Source organism: Ixodes scapularis, unplaced genomic scaffold, assembly GCF_016920785.2.
Source record: "Ixodes scapularis isolate PalLabHiFi unplaced genomic scaffold, ASM1692078v2 PGA_scaffold0__279_contigs__length_252992795, whole genome shotgun sequence".
Lineage (NCBI taxonomy): Eukaryota > Metazoa > Arthropoda > Arachnida > Ixodida > Ixodidae > Ixodes > Ixodes scapularis.
The window spans coordinates 64,039,031-64,066,014 of record NW_024609835.1 but is presented as its reverse complement, the minus strand read 5'-3'; the positions used below and the strand labels follow the sequence as shown (position 1 = coordinate 64,066,014).

The window sequence follows — 26,984 nt, the reverse complement described above, 5'->3', positions numbered from 1 at the left end:
TTTGTTTAGACCTCAAAATTAAAGTCAGCGCTGTTGCCTTACGCAAAGCAAGCATGACGCTTTGCATTGCGCAATGCCACTGCTCAGACTTTATGTTTGAGTCTAAGCGGATGGTCTGCCTAATCATTCGCTGAGCTGATTTCGCAGATCACAGAGATTGGCTTTTTGAGGTTTTTGCGGGTAAGTAGACGCGAAAGTATTTCTCAGAGTGCTACAACGGGAAAATTTGTTCCATCTAGAAAGGTCAATCAAATGTCACTTGTTTGGAATTTCGCTGTGATATAAATAATTAAACAAGGACATAAGGTGTGAACAAGTTATGATGTCAGTGCATTGGTATAACTTGTTATCCCGGACAAAATGAAAACATTACATAACCCGGAGGAGAAGACACGAAGCTGCAAAAGTAGTTGGTAAAATATTTTACAAGTTTCCTATGGACCTTGAAGAAAGCTACATATCTGCATCTTACGGCACCACTAGGTTTCTTTTTACTTTAACTTATATGAGGAACTGGGATGGTCCTTGCCATTTAGATAACTGGTTACGTTTTGCTAAAAGATTCAGGGATTTGTTTGCTGAAAAGTCAAGATTCTCTTTAAATGGTTATCCACCCGGGTGAGACTCCTCAGGATATTTTTGTTTCTTTCTTCTGCCGACTTTATCGCCTTCCCTTCGAGCTTCGTTAACTATTTGCGATGGTGGTGTTTGAACTATGGTATTGCAATTAGGAAGTCCAACGTGAAATAATGTTACGCTGATTTTTGAAGAGATAGAAAGCAAAAGAAAGTGTCTTGGAAACTATCAGCGTCCCCTGAGGGACCCTGTGTAATGAATACGGCTTGTGAAATCATCGGTTGCCGCTTCAAATGGAAGACACAACGCAGCGGCAACGCCTTAGACGGGAATCAAGTGAGACAAAAGACGGCTTGAGGAGCAAACGTTCTTCATTGAGCATTCGGGTCGCTCGTTAAAGCGTACGTTTTAGTTATACGTCAGTTTTTCTTGCATCTAAAAAATAATCATTTCTACGTACGTTACGGGTTATAATTCTTCTGAAAGAATATTACAGGCGCCTTCACCAGAAATAACAATGGTAGTTCACTTGCGATGTACATAACAGAAACACTTTTTTCACTTCTTTTTTTTTATTAACAGTAGTGGTGTCACCTCGACAGAATATCTGCGTATTTATTTGTCCGTACATGCTAAAAAGTGGAGAAAATCAGACTGTACAGGATACGATTCTTCATTACAGTCATGCTCCTCAATCTCCTTGGCTTGTTTTATCCTACAAATGACACTCACTTGCTTCAGAGCACATGGCTTCGGGTTTGCGGGAACAAAAGACGCTTTTATGAATGAAACAAAATTGTTTGGATTCATACTACTCCTCTAGGAGACCATTCACTGAGATGTGAGCATCCTCTCTGACCCCAATCAGTAGTGTCAAAACACAGGGCAGCATTCTACGCCGAAACAATCGAGGGCTCTCGGAGTACGGGCTAGCATACTCATTTCGATCAGTACACCACGATGTCATATCCATGCAGTAGAACAGTCCTGAGTAAAGACACCTCCTCCATCACGATCGGTGACAACTATACAGAACGTGGACACTACCTCGCCAAAAAATTATACTTGTGACACTCACACACGCACCTCATGTGCTGTCAAAAAACATCACAGCACACGAAACGTATGTACATGAAACCAGGTGACAAACACTCGCATAAGCATTTTGAGCTACGCATATGTACAACAGTGACTGTGGACCCTGCAGTTTAGTACGGACCTCCCATCACGTCGGCTGGGTTAGGGCACGTGACCGAGCATCTATTCACAAAGAGACGAGCACGAAAAACGAAAACCAACAAGACGTACAAGAACGACGTTACCTATATACAAATATACCATGCGCGTGCATGCTATATACATGCATAGATGCACGCTTCTTGATTTTTCAAAGTGCGGTACAACTTGGCCCCAGAATGATTAGGTTGGTTGCTGGCTTGCCATGTTTCCCGTGCACGACATATGAGAGACGCCTCGTAAGGAAAGGAGGGGGAGACGGGGCCAAGCGTTCCGACACTTTGGACGCAAACCGAACGACAGGTTAGTATGCGCGTTCGACTTAAAAAACAAACAAACATGGAGTAACAAGGGGACTACTTTCAAGTAAACACGTCGTGTAAGTCACGCCGCAACGATACCGTGGAAGAAGTTGATCTTTTCTATGTTGACCCAGTCACACCACTGTCTTCCGGCCGACCGATTTCGTGCTCATATCTCTGCACGCTGTTCGTCCTCGCTACAAACGGTGTCGATATGTTAATGCGTACCACGAAATATATTAGGTGAGCTGACATAAAAAAAAATTGTAGAAATTAATTTAGTTAATTTTTGTATGCATTTTTTACGAATTAAACCATTTTATTTTAATCGTACTTTTTGTAGAGCAAAAATATTGAAAAAGGTAGCCTTCGCAATTTTACTGTGTTTCAAATATGAAGATAAGGTCGTAAAAATGACTGCCGTGCTTTTGTTGCAGCCTCTATTGTAGATAATGTAAAACATCGGGAATCGCTAATTAACATGAGAGACACCGTTGAAAAGGATCCGCATTTCACTTCTACGTTTCTCAGCATAAAAAAGTCACAGCCCAACTGAGGCAGTGCTCAGAGGTACACAATGAAGTGTCGCGAGAGCTATTGCAGCCCACAGTTTGAGAACAGTCTTGGAAAAAACGTCCACGAACCGTTCATAATAAAGACTAAGCCACCAGAAAAGCAGACAGTCAAACAATTGCTTGCACTCACGCAACATACACAACTGAACGTGCAACCGCCCTTGATGCCTCCCCTAGAAAAACTCACAGCACAATACGAGAGGTTGTTCACATCTCAGTAGGGTTCGGGGTCGTAGCGTGCACTTTTGTCATATAGACGGAACTAGACTTTCGCACTTTTTATAGTTTTAGTGCAATACTCTAGGCCTCGCATGACAGCTTAGCGTGGGACGGCACTACCATAGAGCATTGTGAAGGATGAACCAAACCGATTACGACAAGATTCACTTCTGCTAGAAACACACGGTATAAACACATGACCCTAGGGACAGCGAGGTGGCTTCTGGAACCACAGGATGGGGAGGATATGGAAGCTTTAAAGACTTTGTCGGATGCCTAGACGCTGTCACTATCTAAATTTACCGCTACGACTTTGGGAAAATTCGCATATAGCAGGAATCGCAGTAACGTTGTTATGGTACATTTCGTTCTTTTCTGGTTTACGTGGTGCGCGCGTGCCAAAATAAAGATTTCGGCGGTTTTAAAAATTTTAATGTCTAGGATTGCGCTTTTGCTAAGCCCGTACACAGAGTAGGTACATTACAGCCTAACTTTAGTGGTGTTCGAGGGATCAAAATAAAATATTTAATAAATGTATTCACTTAAAATTATGAAGACAAAAAAAGGGTTATTCTCGTGAGCGTGCATCTTCACAAGTTTTGATAAATTAGTGCGCGTACTACGAAGTTTCGAGGATTAAAAAAGGGCCATACGCCTATATAATAATCATGTTTTGTGTAGGAATATGCTGCTGTATATAATCTAATAAACGAACGCTATGCTTTTGGTGGTACAGATTGCAAAACTGTCAGCGCTCATGCACACACACAAACAGCAGAAAGTTCATTCAGAATATCATTTCTGAAATCCTGCGTTGGTTTTTCGCAGTCGGCGTTTTCGAGGACTTAGAAAGTTGCTCGTTAAGATAGACAAACACGTTGCTGTGCTTTACCACACCCTCCAGGACAGCTTTTCGTTTCGAAACATTGGCGGCGCGACTCAACTGACGACAAACAGAAATGGTGAAGTGCGAGGCGTGGTGCGAACGAGTGCGTCGGCCAACAGTCGAACGCGGACACCTCACACAAGTGACACAGCACAAGTGACAAAGCAGCGACGGGGACCGCCATGACAGCCACTACTGGAGGCGGCGCCTGGTGGCTGCGAAGTGTTCGACGACGATGACGATGGGTGTTTCTCTTTCTGGTAACGTACGTGTTCAGTCACTCATCTTCCTTGTCTTCCCGGAAGAGATAGGTTGTCCAGTAGACGAGGTTGAAGAGGGCGAACATGAGCGGAAAGAAGATCCGCGAGACGACGTCGATGCGTTTGGATCGTGTGGGAAACTTGGAAAGCCAGGCTTTACATAGGTTGGTCTTGGGTGTTTTCATGTGGACCTCACACTGCCGGAGTTTGTCGGCGTGCATGTCTCCGTGATGGTGGACGAGGGGCTTCTGGAAGGAAGACCCGTTGTGTGATTAGGAGCCCCCAGACAGACATCGGGTTGTGCACTGCGCTCAGATTTGTAAATGCCCGGGACACCGAGGAGTCTGAGGCATCCAACGGGTGCTGAATTCGGACACCAAACGATACGGTTTTACACCCTGACCAGAGCCACCACAATAGCGTAGTCTGCGTCAAGGCCAGACTGAAAATGCAAGGCATTAAATCCACTTGGTCTGCAGTCACCGACAAAATGAGGACGGCAATGTGTCGCTTTCGGACGCTCAAGCACGCGCTCCATGTCTTCTGCCGTGCTTTGGCTACGTGGCCGCACTCGAATGCATGGGACGCTGAATCGCGGTGGAAGGGAAGAAGCACACGCTGGAGGTGAGATTACTGTTGCTCCTTCATGCCGTCCTTTCCTTGTCAGTGACAACAGAAACTACACACAATTACGTTTAAAATGGTTATATTTGATAAATAACATATTACCAATAGTCGTCTTCAGAGACAGTCAGATGTCAAAATCTATTTTTAGTTCAAAACCCGTACGGCCGAATATCGATGCTTGATATACTGCAATGGACCTTTTCCGAGAAGCGTTCTGCGCACGCGCGAGCGCCCGATGCCAAGCGGCGGAAGTCGGAACGAAACATCGAGGAAATTCGGAAGGAGGCTGTATAACAGCGAGTAGAACACGTAACTGCAGCACATATATAATTGTGTTACACAAAAAGAGAACGTCGACGCAAAGGAAAACACGACGTTTGGGTGGACGCCACGGATGCTCCTCTTTCAAGTCATGTTGGGCAGGCGCCGCTGCTCTGAGAGCGAAGAAACTGGTAGCGTAGCTCCCATTATCGATTGGTAGCCCAGGTAGGTCACTTCCTCGATTTTTAGTTAGTGCAGCCACCGCCTGGTGCCGTCGGTATGGGGAAAAGGTCCATTGTTTTTATGCAGTTTGCCTAAAGGAAAACTGAAGCGGTTTTTTATTTGAATAAAAAAAACTTAAAGGGTTTTTATTTGGCGTCCAGGATCACGAATATTGAGATTATTTTTCAATTAGGTGCACAGGGGCTGCAGAAAATTATTTTCAAAATACCGCTGAGGCCTCCCCGCCCCGGAGCGCTACGTCATAAAAGAAGTTTTTTTAATCTCTGCTATCGCGCTTATTCAGCGCCTCATCAAAGCTATGCACGAGCGCTTGTCTTTATTTTTTTTAAAGGTTAACGAAAAGACGTCACAACTGGTGTTATTGCGGAAGAATATACTTGGCAAACTTGCAATTGCACGGACTGCCCAAACGAGCGACACGCCCCTGTCTGCCGAAAGATCCTTTTATTACGTAACAGCCGGTTCGAGGTTTCTCGTGTTTTCTCGTGTTTAGTTACATCTTCGAGAAAAATGAACGAGATATTCAGATTTATGAAATAAAAATACTCTAGAGTCCACCTGTAACTCGTTTTTTTTCTAGAACCTCTTCAGCTTCCCTTTAACGGAATGTTACTCCTGTTGCAAGCAAGCCAAGAATTGAGAGTGTGGTTTAGCATTATACTAAGCTTATCATTGTATTGAAGACGGGGGAATAATAATTTTAGTGTGGTAAAACATGAACCCGGCAATGAAGTGCAATAAACCGGGCAGGTCCCCAATCTGGTCTGACATATCGAAAGTATTATATATTCGCAACTCTAACTCACACTTAGATTTATTTAAGAGGCCTGTTTAATAAAAACGTCATTCTTTAAAGATTATCTAGAACCAATCGCAGTGTGGCAATTGCCATTACAGTCTGCCTCACCCTATTTTTTAAATAATGGTAATTTTTATTAACAACAATCGTATTAACTAAAGGGAGAGGGAGACTGTGGTTTAGAAACGTATCAGTGAACCGTACTTAGCAAAGGCGCTCTCAGACCTAATCAATAAACCTGTCATAGTCTTCGTACCCAATTCTAGGGCCCGAAAATATAGTGGACCAAGATACAGTCTGCCTAGGAAAACATTTCGTTTAATCTTGTAACAAAGCAAGTGTAACTTCCCAGTAGTCTGCCGAACACTACGTAACGAAGTCCCCCACTCCCCTTTCTTTATGAATTTGACGATTTCAACATCTACGCGGACGTCTAGGGCAAGCGCTCACCATGGCGAAGGTGGTAGTGCCATCCTCGAGATGGTCCGATTCCATAGGGGGCTCCAGCTCCCATTTCCTTTTTTGCTTCTGCATGTTCTGCCGGTGTGACTCTGACCGTGATGCATAATTGACGAGGGCAAACTCCAGCAGTGCGCCGAAGACGAAAGTCAGACAGACGCCGGTCCACACGTCAATGGCCTTGGTGTAGGAAACGGGAGGCAGAGAGGCATTGATGCCTGAAATCTGCGTCGCCATGGTCAGCAGGGTGGTCACCCCCAGGGATACGCGAGCCGGGATCGAGGTTGGGTCCAGCCAGAAAGACACCCACGATACGATCACCAGCATGCAGCACGGAATGTAGATCTGAATCAGGTAGTAGCTGAACTCGCGTTTGAACACCAGGTCCACGCGCAGGCAGCTGTAATCTCCTGCAATAGGAACACGCAGAGCTTGTGTAAGATCACTGAATGACACATAGAAGGATTCTTTAGCATAATGATTTGGGTCTCCTCTCGGCTTGTCTGAAAAGGACAGTGAAGGGAGTTTCAGTGTTTCATCTTTTGTGCTAGAGATTACAATAAATCTATTCATGAACAGCCTCGAGTTAGATTTAATTTAGACACTTGAACTAAATTTGAAATAAAATGGTTGTATAGGAAACAGGACTGTAACGTTTTAGTAACCTGTAGGTCGGCGATCTAGTGGCTTTTCAGATGTCATCCATCCCTTGCTGAGAGTGTCAGAAAAAGTTACAGTTTTACTGTTTATGATTCCCGGGTATGTTTGGGTCGTCTATTTTCTAAAACATTATTTGTGCAAAATTTAAAAAAAAGGAAAATAGTTTTAATCTCTTTAAAAAAACAAAAGATAACAGCATAAACTGACTTTTGTTTTGTTTTTGTTTTTGGTACCGGGAGTATATTTCAAAGGAAGCCAGAGACTGAGGCTGCGAAGTCCGACGAGGCCCCTTTTTTCAAGCCCTTGATGACGCATATCACACTTTGCGTTCGCATATGCACTCAAAGAAGCAGATCTCTACGGAGATCCATTTGCAGGAAAACAAACGAAAGTAAAGCTACCAATGAAAGCGCCGACAGACTGTACTGGCGTTGGAACATATCCTTTAGAAGTCCTCAAAATATTCGAACGTGCGATTACTAATACAACCTACCTATATGTTTAAAACTGTAACAAGTATATAATATAACCGAATGTTTAATCTTCCCGTAGTATTTGGCAGACAGATAAACTTTAAAGAAGCATAACATTAAAACAAAATATGGCACTTATAGGTCCATAACACGCTCGTTGACATGATGCGCATGTCAGGGTGTAAAATAATATTCAATATTTTTTTTATATCGTGGTTTAAGTCAGAAGAGTTCTATGTTAATTTAAATGAAACCTTTTCCGTTTCCCTTTTTATGTTGTCTACGTGCATTCGTTTTGCACTTAAATGAAATAATTATCAAGCAAACATATATTTATATATACATAAAACTCAACACGAGAAAAATAAACTGCTCTTCTGAACAAATTGGAAAGTCGGGCTTCATTTCGTCCTCCACTTCTTTCGTCCGCGACGTAACGTCCTATTGCAACAAAATCAGTACTAAAAATAAAGAAATAAAAACAAGAAAAGTAATGTCTTATTGTAATAAAGTCAAAACTCAAGATGAAAGTAGAACAAATATTTTAACCATGTAAATCAAACTGCTTTTGTTGTAGTTAGCTGAAATTACAGCAACCAAAAGTTGCTAATAAAACTGCTTTACATTTACAGTAATTCTTTCTTCCGCATTGTTCTCAGGGATGTGACAAAATGATCAATCACTCAGCCATGTTAACATTACATCTAGTGGTAAAGATTAACTATTTTAGCTACGAATATTTAAATCAAATTAACCTACTCATATCAAACAAATCTGATCTAAATAATACAAATCTTATTTAAATAAAAAAAATGTGAATTGAATAAGATAAGTGTAATTTAATATAAATAAATACAAATTATTTGATTAAAAATATATCTTGTCCTACCCTATTCCGTTTATCTTATGTTAAATGAAATTTCATTGCTTGACAACCAGTTGAGCCATGAAATTTGTTCCATCAGTCACTTAAACCATCGGGGTTAACAAGCAAGGTAACCAAGCTTCACTTCTGCTAATCAATTCGAACGTCAAAAAGACGTCGTCAACTTAGCTTCTGCTGCCCAATATTTGAACATCAGAAAGACGTACCTGTGTTCGTGCGGCTGGTGCAATAGTCAGTCTGAAACCTCTCAAGGGTGAAGCGTGGTAGGTGGAGGTTCTTGGTCACCTGCACAGGATCTCCTTCTTTCCATAGGAATACCAGGTCCTCGGTCGTATACCCATCTGTGATCAGTGTGCATCCGTTTATCCTGAGCACAACTCTTTTTAGGCCAAATTATTAGAACAAATGTTGGTAGTGCAAAGTTTGCTTTTAGACATTTTCTTAGCTAACAACACGAGATAACAAAGAAGATAAAACACAAAGGCACACTTACAGCTCACCATGAGGATGGAGCAGATTTGCTTATCCAAAGGATAAAATTTTAGGTTCATTGGACATGATAGCACCAGCGATATTCTGAAAAGGAAAGATGGGAGGTCATTTAAACACACACCCTTTTCAGTAGACAAAATAGGACATATTGTCAACACCTGACATTGTGATATCATGTGAGGCCATGATTGACATCGAAATATCACGGCACAGGATACATTTACATCACGTGACTAGCCTACAAATTTAGGTTTCACGTGATGTCAAGTCATAAGCCGCGTGTCTGTTCACACCTCTTAGCTCCAGAGGTGTGTAACACCTTTGATGTCACAATAACAGAGCGCAGCTCTAAGCCTATTGCACATTTGCTTCTCCCAACTTTATTAACAAAAGTAAGGTGTACAAATATTTGTTCTAATTCAATTGGTAATTATAAGTTTCCCAGCGTCGCGTACTTTTCCTGTGATTTATAGATTGTTTCTCGGAGTATACAAATTGATGTTACCGCCAAAAGTTAAAGATTTCTTTGCTGGACCTTCAAGGTGACATCATATTATATTATACAGTATTTATGATTGGTTAAGGTGAATATATAACCACCAGAATGCCTATAATTTTTTGACGCAATGGGACTTTTGCCATGGTTACGCCTTCATGCTTTTAGTTATAGAAGTGAGCTCTCGTGCGCATGCAGGACACAATGTATGAAGTCTGGACCTCTTTCACCGGAATGTATACAATCTCGCACAATATGAAAGACCCACTGGGACCGCGTGGCCGACACTGCGGTGGGCAGGTGCGCTGCGCGCTGCGGGCGATTCCATTCTGCCTTGAGGGGAGGACAATCACTCAAGGCCGAACCGCGCCTGTAAGCACTTAACAGTTTTTGGCTTCGGTTTAGGGGAAAAGCGCGCTTCATCGTCGCCAGGCCAAGATATATCGTCACGAAGGCTCGAAAGAAGCACAGTCCTGACAGGTTTTTAATTATTGTTTCAGGTGTAAAAGGTCAGAATAAGCACTGCTAAATACATAAATACAACAGTTAGGCCTGAGTCCTATACTATAATAAAAAAAAACATGTTGAAGAGTGCATTCATTTGTGAAAAGGATGGCACCGATATCGCGCTTTAAAAAATACAGAATGATCGCCTTGGCTGTGGCAGGTCTCTCGCAGGCAGAAATTGTGACGTCAGTAGGACATAACCGCGGCATGGAGTTGAGGAACTGATTTTCGCCATGAAACGGAAACTAAAAACAGACAAGGGCGCGATACGGTTTAGTTAAGCCCCGTCGTCAGTGGTTCCTCCCGTGGGGGCAGAATGGAATCGCCCGGAACGCGCTCAGCACCTACGCCATCCGCCGTCTCTGCCATACGCTCCCATTGGGTTTTCCATGTTGCAGGCGACTGCACATTTTATTCCCTTAAAGTGACTCTCGATGCTGAATCATAATAGAATATACTCTAAGGAACTCTGAACATTTACTTTTCTGCAGTGCGCACAGACAGCCAATCATTAAACGCATTATAAGATAAAACACAATGGCCAATGACAAGCACACTCTCAAAACATCTTCGATCAACTCGCACTAAAATTGCCGTCAAACCAAGAGTGTGCACAGAGCTCCTCGGTCGTTCAGCGTGAAGTTGGTGCAACACCGAAGACAAACTGCGCCACGCTCGTTCACCACGGCAAGCGCCACCATGCGTGACCTCGCGCTTTGCGATTTCCCTCATTTACTATGCTTGGGAGAAGAGCGTGTTGGTTTAAGTCATGGATAAAGAAAGAATAAAACAATTAAAACAGGGACAACACAACCACATCTCTCATGTGGTTGTGTTGTCCCTGTTGATGTGGTTGTGTTGTCCCTGTTTAAATGTTTTATTCTTTCTTCGTCCATGATCCCTCATTTACTTCGGTCCTTATGGTGTTCCCAGTGATTGGCTACCTGTTTGCTCAGCAGAAAAGTGGAACGCGCTGGTTGTTTTAAGCGTGCATGGTGACAGACGTCTTCCCGATAATGGGGTGCCGCCAGCTACGAATCTTTTACTATCATTGAGCACTCTAACGTGGTCACTGAGTGCTTAAAAAAGGCAAGGCGTGGCGAGTCCCGTGCAACTTATTAGTGCTCTGCGGCCAGTGAGATTGTGGCATGCGCCGGTAGGAAGTCCATTTAACCAATCACGAAGCAAGGACTGTGAACATAATGAGCATCGCCCTACATTTCTCTCGCTGTAATTGACTATGGAATCTAACAACTCTTGACAGAAACACCTAAAAAAAATCGCTTTTCTTTTTTTTGGACGGCAATAAAACATGTTTCGTACAACAACAAGCACTATTTCTAACTTCAGTCTTGAGACTGCTGTACAACGGAGGCGCATTACGGTAGAAATGCATTGTGATTTATGCAAAATATACTGTGCTCCACTGTGCCCCAACATGTGTCTTATGGTACCTGACACCTTAAAAAACGCAGGGCGTGGCCTAAAAACATGGGCGATGCTTACGCTTCGCCTTTAACAGCGGAACGCGATAGCGTTATTCGCGACTCCAGCGACCTATAGGGGGCGCCACCACCAAACAAACATGGCGGCTGGGTCCAGGTCGCATCGGCTCGGCCGGGCCGCCTGAATGGGTGGTGCATTCAATTTAACAGATTTTCTTTTGTTTAATGCCGAATTTTATGGGTATTTGAACTGAGACGGTTAAGTGTAGCCGGTGCGCATAAACTTGCCGAGCATAGTTTTGTTTTGCCGGTGTTTTTTGTTCTTTTCATGCCAAACTTTCGTTTCGGAGACTTCGTTCAAAACCGAAACTATGGACTCCGGAGAAACGGTAATAGACTCTAATTAGTTTTGATCATCTAAGGAAAGCGGCGAGGGCTACAAAATTGTTCCACCAAGAGTAATTTTTAGCTAACTCGCATGCCTCGACCATGCGACTTATCTGTGCGCGAAATTGAAATTTTGTGCGTGTCCGCGTTTCAAGAAACAGCTCCAGTCATGTGCTCGGTCAAGAACACAGGTTGCAGGAAAATTACGAAAATTAAGCAAGCGCTTCTTGAGCCAAGGAGCATGTTAACCCGCTGGCGCTTCACTAAGCAGCTGATACTCGTATTTCTATTCAGGGTTTAGTAGCAATCGAGGCCATTTTGACGAATATGCGGATTATGTATTATATTACGTAATATGTCCCACTAAAGCGATATTAATATATTCTTTGGGTTGAAATAGGAACCTAGTTGACTAACTATTAGGTGAACTGCTGAGTAAAAGTATATTTGACAGACAGAGAGATACTACTTAAACTTAGCCAAATGGTTCTAGCCGGTAGAACGGAGACGAATGCGGACAAACTGAGGAGAGTCTTCATCAAAGATTCACTCAGACCTCTCTGCATTGAACTTGACTTCGAATCCTAAACGGATAAAATGAGTTTTTTTTTTTTGGTCGGTCAACCTGAGCAATGTAGACGTATATTGCTGCTGGCTTCGACAGGGGTTATAATATAAAAATTGGAGGCGTGATAAATCCTAATGACGTGACAGCTTCTAACTTTGCGAGACGCGCCCCCCAACTTTTGAAAGCAGACAACTTCCCTCATTAATCATATGCAGCGAGCAGGTTTTCTGAATCAAGTAATTGCGAAATTTGCCCAACTCCTTCAGTGTGGTCTTTTTCGGCGAAAAGCAGCCAAGGTGAATAGCCAACGCACCGGCCGGCGTTAGAGGTCAAATTAACTTGAAGCTAATTGAGCACAACCAAACTTAAGGGAAGCAGCTATCGAACCTTCCCATTCACTTGACTGCAACATTGGTGTGCCCTTCAGTGAAACACTTCGTCTGCCGACCTCAGTCCACTGTTCTACAACCTTATAAAGAAACCACTTATCAGTTACCAAGCAGTCGTCACTTTGAATGTGATCAGAGACACACAAGAAATTAAAAAGTTTTTCCGTGATTCCTCCCCATCCAAAAAATTGAAAGCACGCAACCGTGCGTTCAGTAAACGGGCTTTCAAACACGTGATGGAAAGCAACAATCTACTGAGGCTTCACCACACTAATGAACACTGAGGCAAACTTAAGAAATTTTCGGACCTTCGTCAAATTACTTTGCTCGCCCCCGCGCCGACAGGGCGACAGCACGTGTCCGCGAAAGCCACCAGACACGCGGCGGGGCGCGGAGCGACCTGGACCGACTGGTTTTCTGTTTTCCCGCTTGGCGGCGTCCGTTTTGCTGGAGTCGCGAATAGGGCCCCGTTCGCAAAGAGTCCTCATAAACCCGCGCTCGCTCCCAAGCCGAGCAAGCGTGTGTGCATGGTCTAGTAGGTAGCGTCACACGACGTCACGTCTGACGTTATGTAACGTTATGCGCGACGTCACACGTGGCTGTAATTCCACGTCTCTATTGACCCGCTAAGTTTCGCGTAAAAGTTTTCGCTAAAATATTTGTTCCTGCGTTTAGCGTTGTGTTTCCTTCTTCGGCATTCTTAGTGAAACATCTTGAAAATTCTTTGGTTGAGGGGTGATTGTGAGCTGCTCGGGACGCAGCGCTTCTTAAGCTATCTATGGTCAGTTCTATATTTATATTCTATGAACATCTTAACACAAATCACCCTTATTACATACTGTATGTTATAATATAAAATTAAATGTAAGGAGAGTAACTTATAAAATTTATTGGTACTATTGTATTAGCTCAAATAATTAATGGATATTTATAATAATTAATGTTCCGGTGTAATTCCGTATCAAACACATTCCTAAACATTCCTTTTTTATATATGTCAAAAAAATAAAACAATCTTCCTTAAAAGGACATGACTACATTTAACCTCAGTAGAGGCCACACTGCGCGAGCACAAGAAAGAAATTATGCTACATGGAGATTCAGGGCTGAAAAAGACATGGCCCCTTTGGACCTATGATCCTCAACATAGGGGGTAGGAGGCGTGCCTGATGCTGAAGAGGACATCCCCGTTGGGGTGGATCCGTAGCAGAACATTTGGCATGATGATGTTGTGAAAGTGGCCCTCCTTCTCGTTGGAGAAGAACAAGTCGGGTTTCCAAAGCTTGTCAGGTTCTGTGAGCGTCAGGTATCGGACCTGACCACCCAGATCGTCGTATTGGAGTCGCTCATCCCGCCACTGTTCTCTGAACGTCATTTGCACTGTGTACTCCTGAAAACCGTCAATGAAGCAGTCAGTCACACAAACTACAAAAATATAACTCTATTTGAACAATAAAAAAATATCTATATTTTTGCGACAGTTTTCATTTTAATACTGTTTTAGGCTTGAAAAGCAAACATAATTCGTGTAGAGCTCAGTGTCTGATCACACTTACTACGGCACAGAGTGTATACCCGATATCACAAGCTGGCTTCGCAAACTGATGCAATTTAGTAACGTGTTGCTGATCTTAGGACTTTCTTTAAGTCTTTCTCTACAGCTAAGAAGAGCTTGGCACTTATATCAAGTTTAACTTAACAATTTTGATCGATATAAATTCCTTTTAATACATGTATTGTATATACATAAGGGAATATGTCATTCAATATGATAATTGCAAAACTATGACACAATAAACTTTAAAACAAATTAAAGCTGCATTAACATGTTTGAAAACGTATTATTATTGCCTATCTACGAGTAATCTGAAAGATATGATTAGTTGTAAATCATATTAAGCAATACTTTTTCTACATTTCCCATGAGTTTTGAGTGCTGTGAGACTTTTCTAATATTCAAAGTTGATACAACAGCTCAGATGAGTTATATAAGACGTAATCAACTGCCATTCAGCATTAACCTTCTCAGATATAATAAAGAAACATATTTTTAACACGTCGCATTCTTATTTTAGTAGACAAATATAACGAAAAAGATAATATTCTTTATTTTATAGTGATTCAGTAATGACTTTCTCACAAGCCTTCAGCTTTGTTGACGAGCAAGCTTGTGTGTTCGTTCGACAATACGTCCCTGGAATGTAAATTAATTGTTTTCGTACAGAGAAATGTGCATGCTTGTGCTTCATAATGATAAATATTAGAATGTGAAATCAGACAATCCATACGAAAAGAAAGCAAAACACAAACAGTGGACATAGACAGACATGATTATTAACTCAATATGTTCGACACTGATTGTCAACTCAACACGCTCGTCATACTGATGAACTAAGACTGGTCAGTCAATAAACTTTAAATACTTTTATAGCGGGCGTTTAGTAGATTTCGGCTACCTTGATATTTAATTAGGCAAGTCTGTACACAACATAGTAAGAAAATGAAAACTTCACGTTTGGGTCTCAGCCAAAATCCCTTTGGACCCCAAAAGACGTTTTGTAAAATGCCAGTTTTTGGGGCGCGCTCATACACAAAGCGCAATCTTACAGCCAAAAACAAAAAAGTAAAACCTACTCAAGAGGGCACTCCTTAGATTGTGGCTGTCAACTTTCAATTAAACTTGGCTTGGCCGATTTTGTTACATAACAACCAATTTGGGAATCTCTGGAGGTCAAGGTCTCAAATGGGAAATCCCGTAAACACCAGGAACTATACACAACCAAATATTATTTTAAACTTATGAACAGAAGTCGAGTCCCTGGCAAGCTGAGTTGTGGGTCAGGTCAGATTTTTATAATATTTTTTTTTGCACCAGTGCAAAGATGGTTAAACAAGTAAGGATCTTTCACAACCTGGATTATAAGCAAAATTAATGTTTTAATTTCCTGCTAACCTGCGTCATATTGCGCATTATTTACAACGCGAGTGAAATTGACAAAACGTTTTTATTACGAATAATGAAACAGCGTTAGAGCCGCAAACTTGGGAGAGCAGGAAAAGTTGAACGTCACATCTAATAAACAAATTTTCGTTTAATGATAGACTCGCTCTGTTTTAGAGAGCTTCGTAAGAATGTAAATTTTTGCACTACCAAAAGCTGTATTTTGTTTTTACCAAACAATTTATTTGAGTTATCTACGACCTCATAGGACCCAAATCAGATTATGCACAAGACACCAGGAAAATGGCCACTGAACAATAAAATATTCAAGCAAAAGCAGCAATGTTTTGAAAACGAGCAACGTAGAAAAGCATTTTGGGCAAGAAAGATAGTGAAATTTAGCATGAGAGAGAGAGAAAGAGAGACAGAGAGAGCGAGAGAGAGAGAGAGAGAGGCAGAACATATCAACCGAAAGGACACAAAGATAGAAGTAGAAGAAAAAGGCAACATACAAAGGAGACAGGTCTTGTACGGATTGTGGCATTTAGAGTGCGATCGCTCGATGATGAGTGAGTAAAACCCCCTCAGTGCTTTGGACGTATATATGTTGACAGCTATATATTACCTCCACAGCACAGAGAGGGTTTTGGTGCAATTGCGTAGTTCCTGAAGAAAGGAAAGGGAAGCGGGACAGGGACGAACACCTCCGACCACGGAGCAGGACGCAAGCCAGACACACGCACATTCACAGACACATACGACACGAGAGGACGGGCTCGGACCCGCGGGTGGCCAACGAAAAGAAGGAGTGACCGCGGGCAGGAGTTGTTCCCTTTCATTCCAAAGGGGTGCTTTGCTTTGCTCCACTAACTTTTCGTTTTCTTTTGTGTCTTGTCGGGTGCTCATACAGCGAACAGGTCAGAAGTCAAACCCAGAGTTTGTATAGACACTTTGTGTGTATCCTGTTTTTCTCTGGCCGAGTGATCGAAAGTACAAAAAACCTGTCACTATTTTCTTGGTGAAATACCTCTAATAATTTTATTATTTTATTCCGTTATGATTCATTAGTTAAATTTTAGATCAGTTTATGTTTGTCAACTACCTCCCTTTTCCATTTTTAAAGCATACTTTAACATGTACAGTCTCCGGCAATATGAAAGACCCACTGGGAGCGCGTGGCCGAGGCGGTGGCTGGCGGGGGCGCTGCGAGCGCTCCGGGCGATTCCATTCTGCTTCGAAGGCAGGACGCTCACTTAGGGCTCAGCACAATCTGATAAGCGCGTTTCGCTTTAGCTGAGCCCGAGTGAGCGTCCTTCTCTCGAAGCAGAATGGAATTGCCCGGAGCGCTCGCAGCGCCCCCGCCAGCCACCGCCTCGGCCACGCGCTCCCAGTGGGTCTTTCATATTGCCGGAGACTGTATAAACAAAATAACCATTGAAGCTGTGGTGCACTTTGCGTTCTAAGCAATGGTTTCTTATTGCTTTCAGGATAATCTGTTAAACTTTTCAGCGGGATTGACGTTGTACTTTTACTTTAAGTACAAAACAAGAAGATAGTTTTCAACCTTTAGAATAAAGAGAAATCCTATCATCTGAGGGAGACGCTGCTCCACTGAAAGTTTTATTTTGTATTTTACATAATATGGGGGTGGCCAAGACTGCAGAAAGGTGCCACCTACGTGGACAAATGGACAAAAAAAATGAAGGAAGGCGTAAAACAAAAAAAATATGCCTTACATTTTAGATGCCCTTTATTATTGACTGGGTTGGAGATACACGCACATACAGGAACGAAATAGTGAGCAAGCAACGTGACATATTAAAAATCAATTCCAGAAACAACCATGTCTCCTCAAACAGGGGGAACAAGCAAATTATGTCAAAGTAAATAGTGTGAGAGAGGAGCTTCCGTATGACAAAAAGACAATTGCATAGGTCTTTACCACATACTTCATGCAGGTTGTAAGCCAAAAAATACATTAGTAAGAAGAAAAAAACAGAAGCACTCGCCTTTTTATGTTTACTAAATTGCATGCCATTTTTATAAACAATTCTTTGAATAAATTCGAAAATTTTAATAAATTTCTCTACCTATCTACCTATATAGGCTCAGACTAAACAACCATTGTTTCTGGCGCCTTTCGACAAAGAAAATGCCACAAATGCACAACGAGGGGTTTACAGCATATTCCTTTTGCAGTCATCTAAACGCACGCAAAACTGAACCATACAACAACATTTAGGAAAAACAGCAAATGTACCTTGATGACGTGGACAGAAGGGCTTCGGTTACGACCAGCAAGCGTAAGAAGTGTAAATAGAAGAGGAAAAAGTATACTTATCTTGTTGTGCCTAGGGCAGCGAAGACATCGCTTTTGAAAATTTCAGTAAGGGGGGGAGGGACCTTAAATAGGGGATAATTACAACCGACTCTCTTCAGGTCTCCGATTAATGCACAGTGGAAGAGAGCAGAAACGTCATATAACATCGAGTTAGCTGGATCATGAAAAGCAATTTTTTAATCCTAGCATTAGATCTTTATTCATATATTCTCTTTCTAAAAAAAGGCAGATGTCTAAAACACCGGACCTGAAGAGGGTTGGGCAACAATATCCGTGGTTGTCAGGTGTGAGTTCACTTACCTTCTTTGGTGTTTGTCCTGCTTGATGACACCTTATCTATGTAACTTAAACATCATCCCCCATAGCGTAGAAATATCACTTTGAAATATTAACGCAAAAAGCTGGCGGTGGAAAAAAAGTAGATTGTAAGTTGCCCTTTGATTGGGAATGCAGGTGGCACATCAATCAGTGATATTATTGTTTTCCTTTGCCATGTTTTGTTTTCATACAAACACTTTACTGTGATTGTCCTGAATTTGTTTAGTTTTGTTCTTAAGTACTTAGCATACAGTGACTTGGAGGTTTTGCTATCTTAATATCTCAAAAACACGAAGAAAACTCCATGTTTTCCTGTAGCGTATCATCCACCACACGTACATTTATTCAAAAGGCACATACACAGTACAATCATGCAGCCGTGTAAATTGCTTATTTTTATGCTCATTAAGTTTGGTGGAGTACTTAGTGCAAGGAGGAACATTTTTGGCTATGTTGTGCGGTTGAATTGCATGCATTGACGCACTAAATTCAATAGCCACGATACGTTTGTAACAGTGCACAGGATTTGTGAAAACAGTAAGTGCGCAGGCGAGCTGGTGACAGCTCTGGGTAGATGGTGGTGGAGAGTGGCTGTGTGGGTTTATATAGACCTTTTCACAAGGGCGTCCGCATCTTGAATAGTCGTCGGTTTAGTATGGGCGAAAACATTGTTTTGCCGTCGCCACGCCAATATAAGAAATTTAGGATATAAGCGTAACCGTCACATATTCTCTATTTACCTTCCCTCTATTTTTTTATTATTCCCAGGTTGTAACGTTCAATTATTCGTTATTTGCGCATACTGGATACGCCTGTTATGTGACTGGGGACGAAAGTACACGAGAAAGCTCTATAGAATTCTTGAGAAATAAACCAGTGTGCGGAGTTTGAGACGTTCTCTTCTGTTTCTGTTGCTCCGACCAAAAAAAAAATTGTTTCCTTTTCTGCACCACAATCTCAGGCGTTAACCGACATGGATAGGATTTGTGAAGCTTGATTTAGCTGAAGGGTCATACTGAAAACGTTTGTCCTAAATGCATGTATTCTTTAATATATAAATATATTTTGTTTATTAAACATCCTTGAACACGCTAATAACACTCAGAGATAGCAAGGTGTGTTTATTATCTGAGAAAGATTTTCGTGTCGGGACTCTTCTGGGGGCATTTTGCTATGTCGCAGTGTTCTTAAATGTACGCTTAGATAATAAATGTTTTCATTACCAAAGCAGATGTCTCTCGCTCAAAATACTCTAAATAAATAAAGTTCTAACTGTGATGGACGCGATGTTACTTCAAGTTATGTGCTTCCATGGCCATATGTGGGTGAGAGTATTCACTCCCCATAAATGTATGAGGAAAAACTTAGTCTTTGTTCGTTGTCTGGCTTAAAACAAAGAAAGCCTACGTGTGAAGGCTCAACTTTGTGTGCACTGATAACCCAGAACTGATATACTTTGATTGATGGGAGTGCAGGACATACTTGTGGAAGGGAGGAAAGAATAGAGGAAGGGGAAAATAAGGACACTACAGAAGGAAGATAAAGGGCAATACATAGTTGCATCACATACGCCCGCACTTCTCCTGAAATACAGTAGATGAACATACGCACTAGCAATTACTGCAGAAAGATGCACTGGCCAATCAACACTCCACGAAACTCGACAAAACAAAAGAGGGACATCACAACGTCAATGTCAAACACTGACAGCGACACAGCCAGGCCAGCAGGACCACGACAACGAAGGCGTCGGACGAAACAAGAGCGCAGAGTTTGCGGAGTGGCCGAGAACACTCACGTGAATAAAACTAAGCCAACAGCTCGTGGAACGCCATAAAATTTAATGCCTCCCTACGTTTGAAAGTTTTGGCGAAAGTGCTATTTTTCATTCTGGTCTAGGAGTGGACTTGACTCGGCACATCTTCTGTTTGCACGGTATTCGTGCTACTAAGTGCTAAGTGGTAATGTGCTATCGAAAGAAAATGAAACGCGAACGCCGGAACCCGTGGCCATCTATACATGCTGAGCTGAAAGTGACAAAACTGCGAACTGAAGAGGAGGCTGCGAGTGCGTGTGCTTCTCCAATGTGCACATCTTGGCCGCCCTTTTTCTTTTTTTGCAGGTTCATTGCCTCCAAAAATGCGCTGCACGTTTCGAAGGCCGCGCGTTCCTACGTTGGCGTTTCATTCCACTCCTGCGAACATTTAGATGCCTTCCATTATTGTAGAATATTTGAAAGTATACTAGGGCTGACATTCTGACATTCTACCACATAAACGCTAATTGTTACGAAGACAAATACTCATTGTAAATGTTAATTATATACTTCTCTCAATAAAATTAGCTCAAACTAGTGCTGCAAATAAAAAATGTGTTTATTCCGCAGTTGCCTGAGGAACTCTAAATGATGTTCCCTACGCTTTCACTGGATATTTTGTCCCTATGGTTTGCGGAACAAATACGATGGAGCCCAATGGTCGCTCGGCGAAAACGCGCTCTGGACAACACCACACAAGTTGAATACGAGCAGGCCACAGACAAGAACGCCACGGACAGCCAGCAGTGAGCAGTGAGAGAAGCTGTACTCCCACGATGCTCCCTCAGCGTGAAGCGAGACCGAGCTTTGCTCTTGCTTCAAATCTTTGCTCGAAACAAGGGTGGCATAACGCTCAGAAGAGGCACATCGGAAGACAGAGAGGCTGCCCTGTACCATACTTACCATGCTCAAATCGTCTATCTTGCTAATACTGCGGAGATAGATGTTGATCCTGACAACACACGGACCATCTACAGGAGGAAGGTCGGAAGAGGAGAGAAAAAGGGGAGAGTAAAAGACCCGCGGCAGAGACGTTGGTGCCCCGGGCCTGGCCCTACCTAGAGGTCTCCGGCGCGGCACTGATCGACCCACGACCATTTGCTCTCTCTCACCCTGCCTTTCTCTGATGTCACACTTACCATGGTGACGTCATCAATTCTGCTGATACTTCTTATATAGATGTTAACGCGTACAAGAGCCGGCCCGTCTGCATCGGGGGAAGGGAACAGACAGAAGGAACCGGTGGTGTAAGTTGGTTCAAGCCGAACCAAATGGGCCAGGCTTCTGGAGACAAAAAGTGGTGCACGCAACGCGCGAAGAAGAGGACGCTCGAGATGAGCGTTTTTATAGGTGTACCTCCGAAAAGAAAATCTAGATGTTAGGTTATACAGGGGGATTGATACTCATCCGAACAGTTTTTTTTTTAAACAAAACCGTAAAAGGTAGTAATGTGATCTGAGCAGGTGAGTTACATGGCCAGGGAGACATATTATAGGGGCATATTCCTCACAATAAGTCGAATAATGTTCATTTATTTTTGAACTACTAAAAATAAACTTATGATTTTAATCAGAAACATGTTAAGCGTCACCAAAAGCTCTATATCAGTTACTTCTAAAGATGTTTGAAGCACGTTATTAGCGTGTGGTTGCGCTAAAGTTTCCACTGGCGCACGAGGCGCGAAATTGACGGTCCAAAAACTCAGATAAAAAAAAAAAAAATTATCGTCCTCGTTTTCCGTCCGCCAGCTTTGCACCAGTTGCCCAAGTGGAAAACTTAGTGGAAAACCCGCGCTTATCACGTGTTCCAAAGTTTTCTAAAATTCACTTGTTAAGCGGCTATAGATGATAGTCATCAAGTTTTTAATTGAACCCAGATGTTTATTTTGACTAAGTAAAAAAGTTTTTTTAGTCACTTATTGGTCTTATCGGGGCGATTATCCACTTACATTACTTTCTCTTGGCCGCATAACCTAGCTGTCAGACCGTACTAGTGTGTCTTTCACAACTTTTTAAAAATCAATATGTTCGAATAAAAATAAACTTCCTCTATGTTATTAGGTAATCAACTGATCAGACTTAATTTAAAATCTGGGTTTCAAAAAATACCCAACTTTGTCGTTAATTTTTGGCTGACTGAAGCAATGTTTACCTAACACAAAAAGCACTCCTGCCTGGCGCTTGATTAGAAAAAAAACTGGGTTTAGAACGAAGTAATTTAATGCAAACAATAATTTGCCTGAAACACTGTTTTAATTCTAATACCTTGGCTGCCGAAAATTTGTTCTTCAATGTTTAGTTAATTTTTATAGAAAAGGATGATATAAAAACCTCGAGAGAATAACCAGCAACCTAAAGTGGCTAGAAATTTAATAAAATATATGTATACAGTGCATTAGCAATTTTTTTTAAATTTAATGAATGAATTTTGATGTAATGTTTTTTGTTTTTTTTTCGACAAATAGAATAGACCAGGCAAAGTAATTATACAATGTCATTTTAGTACACAAAACTTAACAGATTTAGAATTAAGCACACTTCCAGACATAAGTAAACAAACATATCATGCTTTTGGAATGCAAACTGATAAACGACACATTTTCAAACGCATAGACGTGCACTCACACAGGGATTAAGAAGGGATCTGGTTTTCACCATCAAAAATTCAAGCAGCGAGCCAAGCCATTGATCGAAGAAAATTCAATGTGACATAAAAATGTTTCTGCACACGACGCCAGCATTATTCAAGTGTGAACTTCAGCCATGCTAAAAGAGGCAATAAATTAACGCAACCATGGGAGCTGGAGCATCAAAAACAATATACGTGCTTCCATCACGGTATGCCATTAAGCAGAGGTTTATTTCAGTAAGCAAACAACGAGCTGAACAATACAGATAGCTCTACGGCTTTCATTCGCGGGAGGTTATCATTCGCGCTGAAGGAACAGCAAAGGCATAAAACAGAACCCATCAGGGAACACCGGTATCCTTCCCAGAAAACTAAAAACAGCGTGAGACAGTCGCCAACAACAGCCCCGTGTTCGACACGTTCGCTCATAAACAAAACGCCGGTGATTACAACGGGGATATTGTAGGATAACAAAGCGGCTCTATTCATGCCTTCCGCGAGCAGGGTACCGAGCGCCACAATGGCAGGCCCAGGTCTTTGTTGTCCGATTAGAAGCGGGACCTGTGCTCTATGGTTGACTGACCTCCACTCTTGGGCAGAGGGCTAGCTGCCAGCGAAACAATATTTGTTCGATAAGAACGGTAATAGCCTGTGCAGGAGGTTCTGTCTAACCCAAGGCGGGTTTAGACAGCAACAATAACAATGGCGTGTTTGTGCTAGGGGAGGGGGGCGGTATGTTCCCTTAACTGCTTTGGTGAATAATTATATTCTTATGTTACGGCCACCAGTACGCCGCTTGTGGGATTGCATAGTGTTGTAGTCAGAGCTAAAGTAGCTGTGCAACGATTTTAACGTTGAAAGCATTGGCATCTTCTACTCTAGACATTGTTGTCACAAAGGACAGAAAACACACCTCCTTCCTTCGAATTGTTGCGATTCTGCCGCGTAATCGCGAGGCAAAAAGTAGAATATTCCCCGACCTGCAGCCGCGAGCGCGGCCATGAGAACGACGCGGCATGACGTTAATGGGGGTCTTGTAGAAAGATAGCAAGTTGTGCGAATACCTACTAAATAAAAGGTAACTTTTCTATAAATCTTGTCTTTCCAACATAAATATAAATGCGTCAAAAACCTGGTATCGTCGACAAAACTTTCATTATGCGGAGTTTTAGTGGCACCATCTATCCTAGGTCGACAAAACTGTCAGCTCTATCTGATACCGCGAACAGCCGCCAGAAGCCGGAGGGGAGGGAGACAGAGCCGGACAGGTATGGCCGGACCCGGAGGAGACTTTACCTCTTTCACCATATTGTTCGCGCTGCACCCGCCAGCGCGTGGTCACGCGGTCGCGAGCGGATGGGTTCTAGCTGCTCACTGATTGCTCTAAAGAGATGAGCTTCACCGGGACCCCGCACGACCCCCATCGACGTCACAGCGCGCGTGAGTCGGAAGATAGGGAAGGAGTTGAGAGGTGCCGAAAACCTCAATTTTTGTTCATTTTTAAAATAAAAACTAGGACATGCAGGCAAAAGCGGTTTTGGTTCTTTACCTCAGAAAGGTGAAGACACCAACTCCCAAATTATTTCAGCAGGGCACTGAAACTGTTGCACAGCTCCTTCACCAATGTCTAGTCCCACGTCTGTGTATTGTTACGAATAAAAAAGAGAAGATAAAAACGTACTGCAACTAAACTTTTTATGAGGTGAACTTATGTCTGCAGTAAAACAAGAACAGAGCATCCTGCGTAAGAGACGGAAGGGCTACTAACTCGATGTTGCCAGTCTCAGCTTCATTTATAGACTAGGTAGGCTATAACACGGTGCAGAAAAGAGGTGTAGGAAAAAAGCCAGAAAGAGGGTCGCGATTCAAATAGGGCTTAGCGAATCTCGCAGCAGGGGCACTGTCGGGCTTGTGATCCGCGCTCAGATGCGGTTGTGCGGCCTTATAAACGTGTGCGCTAATAAGGACGGTTCCATGAGCTCCCGTTATAATGCACCGTCTCACGGCGTTTGGCAGGAACCGGAGCGAAACTTCGACACTCTTGCTCGGTGGCGCCTTTCAGACACCTCTCCGTTCTTTCAACGTGGTCTTGAATACTGTGAACCGGAACAAGCGATGCAATACAAAATTCTACTACACTTCGTCTCAACCTACGATGGATTAAAGGCCAAAACCACGGGCGGCCAGATCCAATGACGGTCCACGCTATACTATGACACGCTTAACATTGATTAGGGATGGAGGAATAATGCTCGAATTCAAAAGCGTTGTATCATTCCTATTGCGTCGACGCTGCAAAGAGCCGATATACCGTGGCTTTCTTTACGGTGTACAATTGTTGAGTCATTCAGTGCTCTCCGGTTCGAATTACTGTCCACCCGCCCCCTCATCAGTGATCCAAAACGCGGGCACCGATGCGTGCAGAACAGGATTTGAACCTCCGACCTTTCGGTTGCGAGCCGGACATGTTACCCACAAGGACACGGCGACGGTACGAGCAGTAGTTCATATGTTTAGCTGTCGCGTTCTACTCTTCCTTAACTTTGCAATTTTGCAGCTAGTTGTTGATAAAATAATTTTAACATATTTGAAAATTGGCGTTTATACACCTATTTCTTTTCACTTTCTCGTGCTTTTCGACAATGCATTGTGATCGAAATAGCTTCATTATTAGTCGTCACAGTTTAAGTAAAAGAAAATAATAAGGTTGTTTCGGAGATCGCAAGCCCTTCCAGCATGCTCATTTACTGCTTAATATTTTGGCAAAGATAGTCAATTAAATCTACCCACAAATTAGAATGCAAAAAAAAAAATCATCTGGAAATTTTGAGCAAAGAGCTCACCCGAAGCCACCAACCTTGTTAGCGACATCATCTGCGTAAGACATTCGAGTGTCATTGACTCCTTTCTCAAAATGGAACTATGGCTGCAGCGTCAATGGGAGTTGAGAGTTAACAAAGGCGGTAAATCGAGCGAGAGTATTTGCGATACAACATCCGAACCAGTTTACTAGGTTGATGGATGGCAGACGGCCGCTCTATTCACTCCGTGCTACAGCCTTCCCGAGGCTCTCGGCCATCAGCGTTTCAACACTTCTTTCCCGCCGCGCTCCATTCCTTGCAGCCGATTGCAATGCCTCCAACTTTTTTCTTTCGGGCTTATCTACTCACAAAAAAGAGCCTCATATAAAAGAACCATCGACAAAAAAAGCCTCGCACTGGCTACATTAAATTTCTCCGGCGCTTCGTGGCGAGACCTAACTTCATTTTTGATGCATATCTGACGATTTCTCGCAGGCACAACTTTCACGCCAGCTTCCCTTGCTTTCCACTCAGTTCTTTCCTTTTTGTGTGTCATATTTCACTTTATTTAATCCTATTTCTGCTTCGCCTCGAGATTCGCTCACTTACTCGGTATTACAGTCAGACTCTTCTCCGAGTCCCTTACAGAAAAGAATTCCACTCTCCCGATTTCACATAAATCACGCCTTTTGTATTCCGGGCTGTGCCTCGCTACGAGCGGTCGCACCACCGCATCGACAGCGGCATCAGCGACGGCAGCGAAAAAAAAATATATAAGCGCGTATACACATCTTTCGCTGCGCTGCTGCCAGCTATAGCGTGCGGCAGTGCTGACTTGCAGCGCTCTAGCGCCATCGCACATTGATTCCCCTCCCGTTTCGATTCTTGGCCCTCGCACGATTCTTGCCCGTGTCCCCATTTTACTTTTATTTTCATCATTTTAGTTTGCTTACAAGTTCTCGTCGTCTGCGCTCCTCGTAGCATAGTTCTCGCTTTGACTTATTTCCCCACTTTCGTCATTTCTTTGATCACAATTGGGTGCTGCGCGCCCTCCCTATCTGTCTCACGGGTTCTTTCCATTTTGTTTCCCGGCTCGAATCCTGACATTTCCTGAGCTCGCGTGTCTGAACAAGTCGCTTTATTTAATTTTTGTTTTGTTGTTTGGTCTCAGTTGTGTTTGAAGGCTATAAATGGCTGCAGCCAATTTTTTTTTTTCGGTTTTCTTTTTTTTTCAAACAGTAGCGGCTTTTCCTATCCGGGAAACAGGACACGGGAGTAGCAAGCACACGCAATGCGCCATGTTTAGTCTGGAGCGCTTTCGGCTTCTCAAGAAAGGCAACAGCGCACTGCGTCGCGGTAACGGAATTCGATAAAGCGTATAATCGAGCATTCG

The 26,984-nt window shown here is 42.7% G+C and overlaps 1 protein-coding gene across 1 annotated transcript in view; it reads right to left on the bottom strand.

Annotated features, from left to right (window-relative positions):
* Positions 1 to 929: 929 nt before the first annotated feature.
* Positions 930 to 26,984, bottom strand: part of LOC120836286 (glutamate-gated chloride channel) — a 126,549-nt gene continuing 100,494 nt past the window's right edge. Inside the window, exons 4-9 of the mRNA XM_040499105.2 lie at positions 21,066 to 21,133; positions 13,913 to 14,136; positions 8,956 to 9,038; positions 8,669 to 8,803; positions 6,435 to 6,853; positions 930 to 4,302 (exon numbers count right to left, since the gene is read on the bottom strand). Coding sequence (XP_040355039.1) covers positions 4,072 to 4,302; positions 6,435 to 6,853; positions 8,669 to 8,803; positions 8,956 to 9,038; positions 13,913 to 14,136; positions 21,066 to 21,133 — 1,160 coding nt within the window. The 3' untranslated portion in view covers positions 930 to 4,071. The remainder of the gene's footprint in view (positions 4,303 to 6,434; positions 6,854 to 8,668; positions 8,804 to 8,955; positions 9,039 to 13,912; positions 14,137 to 21,065; positions 21,134 to 26,984) is intronic.